General features: G+C 36.1%; 1 protein-coding gene across 1 annotated transcript in view; it reads right to left on the reverse strand.

The window, feature by feature from the left end:
* SRFBP1 (serum response factor binding protein 1) overlaps nucleotides 1–10,593 on the reverse strand; it is a 53,134-nt gene extending 42,541 nt beyond the window's left edge. Inside the window, exons 1-2 of the mRNA XM_059418439.1 lie at nucleotides 10,509–10,593; nucleotides 9,424–9,496 (exon numbers count right to left, since the gene is read on the reverse strand). Coding sequence (XP_059274422.1) covers nucleotides 9,424–9,496; nucleotides 10,509–10,588 — 153 coding nt within the window. The 5' untranslated portion in view covers nucleotides 10,589–10,593. The remainder of the gene's footprint in view (nucleotides 1–9,423; nucleotides 9,497–10,508) is intronic.
* Nucleotides 10,594–12,200: the final 1,607 nt, after the last annotated feature.

Below are 12,200 nucleotides of genomic sequence, written 5' to 3' on the forward strand. Positions count from 1 at the left end.
TTTAAGAAGACCACGGATAAACTAGGATGCTGTTGTAGATTTTGATGAATGGTAGAATAATTTTTACTGGTTACTAAACCCAAACCCACGAGTTCTATTTTAATATACTGAGCCTTAACAGAAATTGTTAAGCTTTGTTATCAAGAAATAATTCTTTGAGTAGCCTAAACACTAATACTAGCTATTCCAACATACAGGAAAGAACAGAAAGCATACATGGATTCCATTACAACAGGAATCTAATAATGTAGGCTATGTGTTCAAGTTAATAACTGCAAACGTTTCAATGTAATTTGTCTCCATTTAACCAAAATTCAGGACATTCAGTTAAATAAAAAAGAAAATCCTATTTTGCAAGACCAGTTATTTACTGTTGTTATTGCTGTTTTCCCTAGGGCCTGTTCTCTCCCATTGTGGATCTCCAACAAAGTATGTTGTAATATTTGCCTCTTTTCTCAAACACCACATTATTTTGTACTGGAATTATGATAGTGGTATTGGCTGTCCAAATTTTTAAAATTAATAGTTGAAAAGGGCTTTGGGTACTTTCACAGTTAGTAGGAATGTTCTGCCAAGGTTTAAGTTCAAATTTCCAGAATTACAAAACTTAAAAAATTAAATAAAAACAATACAAAAAGAAATACAAAATATTTTTTAAAAGGCCATGTGATACTCTTTTTTTACTTCCTACCCCTCAATCTTGTTTACACATTCACTTCTCTTTGAACTAGGCTGATCTCAACTGAAGCAATTCCAAAGTCAGTTTTTTTATTGTGTATGTAATGAATCAGTAAATGCTAGTCCTATTTTCATCACTTGGGCCAACCAGGACCTCTAACTCATCCTTTGTTTTCACACAGAAGCACACAGGTTCAAAGCGAGGATGGGTACTACTTTCATCTGCCACAAATGCTCTTACTGAATAGATGAAAGTATTTTAAGGCTACCAGAGACTTGATAAAATATCTTCATATCAACACAGCTTAATAATGCAATACCGTTAAGGGCTTCAGGAATATAACTTATTCAGAATGCTGGCTTAAAGCCACAGAAACCACATGCTGGGAAGCAAACTGAAATTCCTATGTGATGATCTGTTTCTAAATGCTGTTTCATGAGTGTGAGGAGAGCAGTATATACTGATCTTCTAAAATACTGCTAGGACTTCCTGTTTATCATTTCAAATGTCAAAAGTTGAGTACAGAAGGCTATATTAAATCGGGCATCCTACTCTGCTTTAGAAGCAGTAAGAGTTCTGCCTTTAAAAAAAGTAAATTAGAAGGCAAATGGTCTAAGAGCAATGGCTAAGGTGAGTGTGAAATGAAGAGCCTATTCATCTTCAGTTGCTGACATTTAACATTAAAAAACGATGACTGGTTTTAGACTCTCCTCAGTCAGTCACGGGTCAGTAGTCTACTTATCTGTGGAGATGCAGAGCAACCTCGACATTCTTTTTTTTAATATTTTATTTATTTATTTGAGAGAAAGAGAGGGAGCACACAAGCAGGGGGAGCAGTAGGCAGAGAGAGAGGGAAAAGCAGGCTTTGCCCATGTGGGACTCAATCCCAGGTCCCTGGGATCATGACCTGAGCTGAAGACAGAAGTTTAACCGACTGAGCCACCCAGGTGCCCCACAACCTTGTTCTTCTAAATAAGGCCAATAAAAGTAAAAAATAAAACAAAATAAAAATTGCTTAAAATTCACTCAGTCAGCTAGCTAGACAACATCCACTATGTACCTGACACATTACTAAGTGCCGGGGACAGAGACTTGAGTAAAACCACCAATTTTCTAAAGAAGGTCTAAATAGCAGGAAGGAATGGCATGAAAGGAGACTGCTATATGACAGAAGAAATTGATGCAAGGTAAGGGACTGCTCAGAGGAGGCGGAGAACAAGTCTGGGGTCAGAGTGATGGTATGAGGGAAAGTTTCCAAAAGCAAGTAACTTATAAGGGTTTTTGAAGTAAAGAGTAAGTCTTTGTTCAGGTGACAGACATATATAAAAAGCCTGATCAACAGCAAGGAGGCAGGAAATAGGTTGATATGTCTGGGGTTCAGTATAGCTGGCACAGAAAGTATGTGGTTGATGGAAGAGAGAAGTAGAGGGGAGGAGCCAGAGTACAGATCACACAGGGCTTTGTATGCCATGCCAGAGGGATTCCTGATCAGATGCATGTTAAAAAGAAACAGCACCTATACTATACGTGATTACATATTTAGAAGAAAGAATTAATAGACTTGGCAAACAAAATTTTGGAGTAGCAGGTAGCTAAGGAAGAAGGGAATGCAAAGTGATTCCTAGTTTTCTGGGTTAGGAAACTAGATAAATAGTGTCAAAACCAAAACCAGGAAGAGAAGAAAAGACCATGCGAAAAAGAGGGTCGTGGTGAGTTATAAAATGTTAGGGCCAATACTCAGATACTGGTATCTTTCAGAATAACTGCTCGTTCACTATCTCTTCTCTATTGTACCATACAGCCAGCGCCCCAGGTGGTAGACCAGTGATGGACATTAATCCAGGACGGGCTGAGGACTTCAACCAGCACAGGTTCTTCCCTTGAACAGAAGATGCAAGAATTACAGAGTCAAGGCTGCCACTGTAAAGTGGCCCTGGACACATCTAGGGAGTGAAAGCTGTCTGGGGAGCTGGAGAGAAAGAGAGGGAGAAGAGGGGCTGGGGTGGAAACTGAAGAAAAGCAGAGAGGAGCACAAAATGAAGAGAAAAGGAACAAGAAGGAACCTAAGCGAACCAGCTAAGTTTCTGAGAGCTCTCTACATCCTGACCATCTGCAGGCAAGGTTAAACTGAGGTCCTGCACTTAGACCTAAGAAACCCTACAGTCCTCTGCAGCTTAGCTGAGTGAGTCAGGTAAAAATGTTCAGTTTCAGGTGCACGTGCAAACACATAAGTGGAGCTAAATCTAAGAGAGCACATCTTATGGGAAAGATCTGCCTCAGAGAGAGATTACAGTGTCCAGAATAGTGATAGTAGTTAAACTTTGAGTGGCCAGAATGGAGAGTACAGTGTGAGAAGCTAAAGAACTAACTGAAGGGGAACACCAGCGTACAGGTACAGGTCAGAGTTAATCCTATTCAAGGATATTGATGAACAGATAGGGAGGAGCTAAACTCGGCCTTGGGAACGGAATGGCAAATGAGGAAGTCAAGATCGCAGTGGCTATACTATTAGGAACAAAGAAGCTATTCCAGTAAGGAAAAGGAGACAGTGAGAGTCAGTTAAAGGAGGATAATGGGTGTTCAGGCACAAACTAAACAAGTTTATCAGCTGAGGAACACCCACATTAAGAAAAAGTCTGAAGCTATCAGTGAGATAAGGCATAAGTAATAAAAGAGACAAAAGAAAGGAACATGGCAAATCAAGAGGGATTGGCCTTGAATAGAAGGGGAAAGGAAAAACCAGCCCTGTCCCCTACACCCCCCCCTCCCCCAGCGACCAGTAAGAATAAAAATATCAGTCTAGGTTTAGTTTCCAAAGAAACGAAGACTTAAACCTTAGAGAGTTTCACCACATCTCACTCTTAAAATACCAAAATACAAGGAAGATCGTATTGAAAACAATTATTAACATTACTAAAGGTTAGATGCTAAAAGGGTAAATGTCTAGAAGGGCCTTACTCTACCAAAAATACAAAATAAATAAGTAGCTGGCAATTTAGTAAAGTAAGAATTTAGGAAGTGTAAGTAATATTATAATAATATATAAAAACTTGTCAACTGTAGCTTTGCAATTAAAAGACAGAGTAAACACATTAGACATTTTGTCAAATGTCTGCGTCAAAGGGCATTTGACCTTTTATGCCCACCAACAGTGAGTAAGACTGCCTGCCATGTCAGGACGTTCTCTCCAACAAGATAGATTTTTTAGATTCATCTTAGTCTAAGGGCCAGTGATTTTTACATTGCTCAGTCTATCCCTTCACCTGTTGTATGAGCTATTAATTTAATAATTATTTAATAAATAAATAATTTAATTTAATTTAATTTAATAAAGTATCCACCAAAATAGGTATTACCAGTAACTACAGTAGAGAAAAGTGAAAAGGGAGAGAAAAGAGAAGAGAAAATGTGATAGGACAAGTAGAAATAAAGGAAAAAAATTCAATAGTCATGCAGGTGGTACCACCCTCCTGGGTACCTCGATGACTCCACTCTTCCAGAGAAGGGCATTACTTGTTTTTTACCCTCTTGGTAAAAATACCATGCTGAGTTTCTACTGGGCATCTTTAAAGATAACTTAAAGGTTTCAATTAATTATTTACTACTTGATTTCTTGAATGCACTAGAGAAAAATAATCTAAATAAAGAGTAGAGATTTATGAAAGGGACTTGTAAGTCATAGTATGGATTCTTGATGATCCTACAGCCATAAAAGATCACAATGCACATATGCTTATGGAATCTGCGTACTAGACGAGTAAGAGAAATATTACACCTCTTCTGTACTTGGACCACTGTCTGCAGCTTCTAGGTTTTAGAGACGAAGAAAGAAAACGGGACTTTGAAACAAATTGAGCCTTCAGCGTTTGTCAGACACCTTCTTAGTGATAAGAAACAGGATGGGGATGGGGAAGAGGGAAGACATGCTTAGGATCAAATGCATAAGAACAAAAACCATTTTGGTCCTTTCAGCACATAAGGCGAGGGCACAGAGGAACTACAACTTTAAAAAGCCATCAATCATTATGATCAAAGAAAGGGGTTTGCCCATTGAAAATAATACTGCTACCTTTGAAAACACTACCAAAGCCACCTAGTTCGTCACTCCCTTCTTGAAACAGTCTCTTGGTTTCCTAGACATTACACTTGGCTCTTTTTCTTCTTCTGGCTACACTTTTTCAATCTCTTTGACTTATTCTTCTTCATCTTGCTAAGATCTAAATCTACAGTGTCTTGGGGTGGTCAGGCCTCTTTTCTTGGCTACATGCAGTTGATTCCAACTTTGCACACTTTGTTTTCTGGGTATGAGAGACTAAGATACTAACAGATCATACAATTAACCCCATTGTCCCTCACTTGCCCCAGCAACAACCATAAAACTTGGAAAGTATATGCTATATTAAAAATACAAATCTTGGGGCACCTGGGTGGCTTAGTGGGTTAAAACCTCTGCCTTCGGCACAGGTCATGATCTCAGGATCCTGGGGTCAAGCCCTGCATTGGGCTCTCTGCTCAGCAGGGAGCCTGCTTCCCCCCTCTCTCTGCCTGCCTCTCTGCCTACTTGCGAACTCTCTCTGTGTCAAATAAATAAATGAAATCTTTAAAAAAAAATATATATATATATGTTGTTAACTGGTCCTCCTGGTGAACCGACTAATGATTTTTATTAGGAGGAAAGTCCTTATCTGAAAAATGCTCTTAGGAAGCTGTCCCTTGTAAGGATGCCTACAATAAACAAACTTAAAAATCTGCAGACTTATGAGGCATGACCCACCGGAGAAAATCATTTAAGCCATCTAACCCTGGGGAACAGAACCGAGAAGTTTCAAAACCTAAATGCAATTTGCTATGAAAATAACTACACTTCCTCATTTAGAGACCTAATCATTTACTCTTGCCCAGAAAGTGCCAGTCTGATGTAAAAAGGACATGTGGAATCACCCAGATTCCTGGATCTCTCTCCTTGCTTCACGTGCATTTCATAGCAGAGCCCTGAAACTATCAGCAAAGCTGGACTGTAGGTAAGATCTCTAATATGTGTCTAATTTGTTTTTTTGTATTGGCATACAGGCAAAAGATGAAACTGTCAAAAACAATTATGATCTAGGACGAACTTCATACTGTTAGTTTAGCAGGATAAGTGAACTAACGTAAATTTGATACAACTAACTAGCACAGTATCCTTCCAGGAAAAATAAGGCACCTTTTACCCTATGGAATTCGTAGGAGAAAACAACCAAAAGTATATGAAATTACAGAGAAATTTCTCAGCAAATTTTTAAAAAGCAAATACAACCAGAAATGCACAAAATGTTAATTAATATATGAAAATATATGATGATAAACATATAACCCAGTGGTTATATGCAGCCCAGAACTCTTCTAAACATGTCATGTGAAATAAGAATCTGTGTAATTTACAGAGTTGGGGTGAAATTCAAATGTCGGGATATAAATATTATCATAAACTAAACCGTTTTTCCTATTTGTACTCCACTAATGCGAACTACTTAGAAATAGGTTATGGAGGGGCATGAGAGCAGACAATCCTAACAGCTGACGCAAGCTCAAAGTTCGCTTTGAGTAGGAGATCTGAGCACATCAAAAGAAAGGAAAATGGAAACAAAATCAGGAAGATTTAAAATAGAGATGTAAGGGTAGCAAGCAGAGCAAGGTCTCACAGAACCCATACACTCTCAGTGCACAGGAAAACCAACATATGGAAGAGTAATAGCCTCGGTGAGGAATAAGTAAGGAAAAGTAAGCAGAGAGAGGTAACTGAATATACTTAGTTGCGAGGAATTCAAGAATTTGAAAACGTGTTGTAACTCTCTAGGCCTTTGTCCCCTGTAGGACAAGTATCCTGTTTATTATTATATTCTCTCATCCAATCTCTAGGACACTAGAATCTAGGTACATTTTAGGAAATTCTTGCCTTACTGAAGCAGCACAATTAAGTAGTTAGTTACATTCACTTCATAATCTATTTGGAAGCCCACCACCCAGTAACTATCTGACCTTGGGAAAGCTGTTTGACTTCTCTAAGAAGTTTCTAATTCGTATTTGTATTTTGTATTTCTGTTTTTGTATTTTCGTATTTTCTAAGATTGGGACAAGAATGATACCAACTTCCCAAGATCGTGAATATAAAACACACAATATACTACCTGGCACATAGTAAATGCTTACTAAAAGTCAGTCATTTTATTTACTATTTAAGAAGGAATTTCTTAAACATTTAGATTGACTTCTGTGTATGTCTCAATTTTACCATCTCCTTCTGTAGCTAAAAGGAATCAGTAAAAGTTGATAAGCTACATTAATTTCCAAAGAAAAAAGAACTGTTTAGGAAGACAGTATTTATACTAACATCAAAGTAAAAAGCATGAATACTATTAGAAAAGGCAGCAAAGACTTGGTATTCATACATTACAGTCTATAAAATTAGAACCCATGATTTTATAGTATCGTAAAGATCAGGGCATTTTTTTTCTTGGTCAGAAAACACCAACTCCCATTTCTAAAAATATCTCAGGTTTTTCTTGAGGAAGTCAGCTTGCAACAAAATACCCTAGAAAACAAGTATAGGACAATATGTCATGAACAACTCTGTAAAAATCTAGTGGTATATGGGCCAAAGAAAAAAATCATCTGGAAAAACAAATAAGTAGAGGTTCTTCTCCAAATTTATTTGAGACTGCTCTGTTTGTGACTATTTCTTTGATACTCCCATGCAGATGATGAACACTTCATTAAGAAATTACAAATGACCTTTCAATTTTCAAAAATCCTCTATGCATTTGATTCTTCTAGAAAAGTAGCTTAATTTTGTAAAAGAATCATGAATGAGAAATAAAATTTCAAATGTAAGAAAAGTGTACAGTCTTTTTAGTATACTTTTTATTCTGGCTTTTACATTTAAATGTAATCCAGTTTTTAAATAGCACTATGAAAGAAGTTGATATAAAAGTATCCAATCTACATCACTACTAAAAAGAATTCAAAGTATATATATGTATATATATACTATTAATTTTAAATGCAAGGAATATACAGGTTACAAATTTTAGCTTTCTATGAGGCAATAATCCCATAATGGTCTTAAATAATCATAGTAAACTAGGAAAACAAACAAACAAGGTCACAACACTGCAATCTTGTGAACCTATAAACTTTAATTATCATTCAGCCTGCTTTCCTGTTGCTGATGAGGTTTAAGAATAAGAGAAAACAACTTTCACATACAGATCAAACAGGACTTTCTTTCGAATTAAATTAAATTCACTATAAAGAGCTATAGAAAGGTAATAAATATATTTTAACTTCAAACTCTTTGTATATAGGCTTATTGTATATAATATATCCTTTCTAGGGTAAGAGAAAATCAGCAGTTACACAGTAGTTCAAAGCATATGAATAATTTAGGGCTGCAAAAATGACTATTCAGAAGAAATTACAGGGAAAAATTTAGGTAAGGAATGTAATTAAGGACAGACCTTGGTTAAGAGAAAGTGAAAGAAAAAATGGGATAAATCGTAATTTTCTACCTCTGTGCTGCACTCAAAACAGAAATCTCTATAAAGACTGTATTTCTCAGAGGAATTTCACAGAAAAAAAGGTACATGAAAAAGCCCACATTATGTGTGATCCATACTGACACAAACAATAATAAAGACTCACAAATATTTTGACCGAATGACTAGATAAAAGGGGGATTAAATCTTTGAGAAAGAAAAGATACATTGAATGGATTCTGTGAATTTTGCAGACCTGGGAACATAAAACAAAAAGACGCAACAAAAAACTCACACAAAGAATCATGTCCACCTCTATTTCTACTCAGATTAACTGTGATAACTTTGTCCTATAAAACACTATCATCCCTTCCAAAGGAAAAAAATGGTGAAAAGCTTTGATGATCTAACTCAATTAAAATATTGTTAGGGAATTCTCTTGCCCTTTTATCTATCTCAAAACTTGGAAGTTATACCAAAATGTAATAGTTAAACATACATGCAAAATGACCCTGCAATTAAGGTAATTGCTGGTACCAAATGTTGTTTTTAAGTTCTGCAATAAAACAGTCTCCCAGACATTTAATAGTATGTCATTTGGTAAATGAAAGTTTCCACAAAGTAAGAGCAGTGAGAAGACCTAAAAATTATGCTAGTGAAGAGTCTGGCTGAAAGAAACAAAAATATGGATCTTTTTGGTCCAGCACTAATTTTATTTCAAGTTACTACAGAGCTGAATAAAACTCTGACACCACCACACAAAAATTTATTGAGTTGGCAGTAGGAAAAGCATGATGTCAGCCACCAATATCACCGTCCGCATTACCAAATAGCAAGAACGCTTTCATTCTCGAACTTAACGTAGACTTTTTATGTATGAAGTTAGAGTAAAAATAAAAATCTCAGGCATGAGGCATTATTAAACACAGATGAGTTTAGTTTGGCATAGTTTCCATGTAAATTATTCTAGAGCTTCAACAAATTCAGTAAAAGACATAGAAAAAAATGCAAGCTTAAACACATTACAATTTTCTAAATGTGCTACATTCTTCACCAAACAGATCCATAAAATTAAATCTTAGTCAATTGGCAATAATATTCAAATAACTAACACCACACACACACACACACACACAGGCAATAATATTCAAATAACTAACACCACACACACACACAGCTGAGAGGAGACACGGAAACACACCTATGTATACACACCCACACAAGGCCTACCTTCATAGCATGAATTTCTTCAAGCAGTCGTTGTGCCCGCCTCTGGTTTTTTAACAGTGCATCTTCGGTACCCCTGTAAAAAATACATGAAAATATACAGCCAGGAAAAGCATGTATTTTAGAGTCCAATCATAATTAAAAGTCTCTTCCTTTCTTTTAGAAAAGCATAATGTGTAAATAACAAACACTGTCATCCTGCACTGCCTTGAACAACCCCACTGTCCAACACCAATTCCATCAACAAACCCAAGTTTTTGGCACACAGAAGCATTACCTGGCATTATATTAATGATGATTACTACTGAGACACAGCAGGCCTTCAAATCCCTTAATGGATAGCCAAATAATAGATTTTAATCAACTGCTTAATGGCACACTGCATTTAATGTAACTTCATAAGCTATAGTTAAAGGTCAGATGTAATTTTATTAAATAAAATTTTGTTCTCTGGAACTAAAGGAATACCTAAAAAGAAATATCCGATTATATAAGAGAGAAAGGTTATTTATGATAGAACAAGAAATTAATCAGGAACAAAATATATGTGAAAACTAAGTATGCTGAAAGTGTTGCTACAACATGCTTACTCTAATCCTAGTGATAAGGAAATTACAAAATATTATTAAAAATAGATGGAACATAATGTTTTCATAAACACTTCCACAAGGTAATGAAGATTTCCAATGAATTAGCAATTTAAGGAATAAACTGATATAAAATCTTTCTAACTTATTCAAGGTATTACTAGATTTATTACAGTATTTTCAAGATCTTAAAATAACTTCCAATAACATAAAATACACAAATAACTCTGAAGGACTTTCATTCTGAAAAGGCCAGAAGGAGAGTTCTGAAAAAACAGCAGAATCATTGTGATTTTTAAGCAAATATGGCCCAAACTATGCAAGGACATGCTGACACAGCACACTGTAACCCACTCAGATCCTCTCTCCATATAAAAAAGAAAGTGTTATATGAGTAAGATAATTATTCCTCCTGGTCCCACCCTCAGATTTTGTAAATACTGAATAAAAACAACTTCTGACATTCTATTAGTCATAGGACCATGACTTCAAGTGACTAACTTTTTTGACTTCAGTCTGCCAACACTTCTGACAAGTTTTCGGATAACCAACACCCGGATTCTCTTCACTTCTTTTCTCATCTTCACAACCTTTGAGGAATAAAACCAAAATTAGAAAGGTTCTCTCTTAATTTGAGATGAAAATCACTTTATTTTGAGTCTTAATATTAACAGGTTAAGTCTAATCACTTTAACCAAATTTTCAACCATATTCAGTTTGATGAAACCAAACTTCTTCTGTAAGAGAATAAATCAACATTCTAAAAATGTGCCTGAAGACTTAAGAGAAACAAGCTATGATTTTTTTTAAAAGGTCACAGCATTCTCAGTGATTAGTATTTTAATAGTGCACTTATATTTTGTGCCTGAACATAATAAACGATTGCATTCCCTGCGATGAGAGAGCATCACATTCATCTTTGTACCCTTGCAATTTAAAACAGAGCTTTACCCATAATGGCAGGAATTTACTGAACGTTTACGTTACCAAAAGCAAATGTGTGAAAGGGATAATATTTTACTTATTTATACAGCAACCCTTCCATTTGTTTCTAGTAATAAATTTCAAGCCTAACTTTAAAAGAGATGTGAGAAACACCAGGGTGCATGCGTACACGCACGCACACTGACAGATGCTTTAAATCATCCTGTTAGACAACAGTGCTGAACTCTGAGACCAAAAAACCCCAGAAAGACTGTCCAAAAAATGGAAATAATCGAATGATGAAGAACTACATATTATAACAGTACTTAGTACATCAGGATGCTATCATTTTGAGTTTATATTTTGTCTGTTGCTATTACTAGTCAAATATCTCATCCTTCCTCCTGGAATGTTCTTCTTCCCCTTCTCCACTTTAAGGACCATATAAAATTCAGATTAAGATATTCCTGAGAAGTCTTCAGTGACTTCTTCAGATGGAGATAACTCCTCCAACCTTCACACTCCCACTATACTTTACAGGCAGTATCTATCTTACTGTAGTCTCTGACTGCTCATGTAGCCATCTTTTTTTATAGTCTGGGCACTCCTTGAGGACGGGACCTTGTGGTACCGAAATCATTTTTTCTGAGCATTGCTAGAGTGTCTGGCACATACGATCCCTCAAATTCTCCTTGCCAAAATAGCAACATCAACATCATCCTGTTTCTTCAAGGCTCTTGCATTTGGCTATAACCCTGTCTCTTACCCTCAGTCTATTACACCCCCTTATTCAGTGAAGATAGTGTCAATCGGCTTACAATTTACCTCCGTCCTAACTTTTCCCACCATTGTGAGTGACGTAGATGTCCATGTAATATTCATGTAATATAACCTATCCATTATCATATCCTCACTTGTTGACGTCCTGTGTTCATCACCTTATCTATTCAGTCTCAGCACCCACGTCCAAGGTAACACTGTGGTCCTTGTTATCACTTATAAGGGATCCATTTTTATAACCATTAATTTAAATAGTCTACATTGAGATCAAAATGCCTATTTCCTTGTTCAACTTAATATACCACCACCATTTTTTACTTCACTGGGGCCAATAGTTCACTGACCCCATACTTTCTCTCAAATGATTGGTCATGTTCTTTTCCATTTTCCTTTTATTCAGTTTATGTACATGATCAATACTTGCTAATACCTTAAACTGTCCTATCCTTCCCGTTAGCAATTACTCTAGCTAATCCTGGATGAAATAAT

The sequence above is a fragment of the Mustela nigripes genome, chromosome 12 (assembly GCF_022355385.1).
Source record: "Mustela nigripes isolate SB6536 chromosome 12, MUSNIG.SB6536, whole genome shotgun sequence".
NCBI lineage: Eukaryota > Metazoa > Chordata > Mammalia > Carnivora > Mustelidae > Mustela > Mustela nigripes.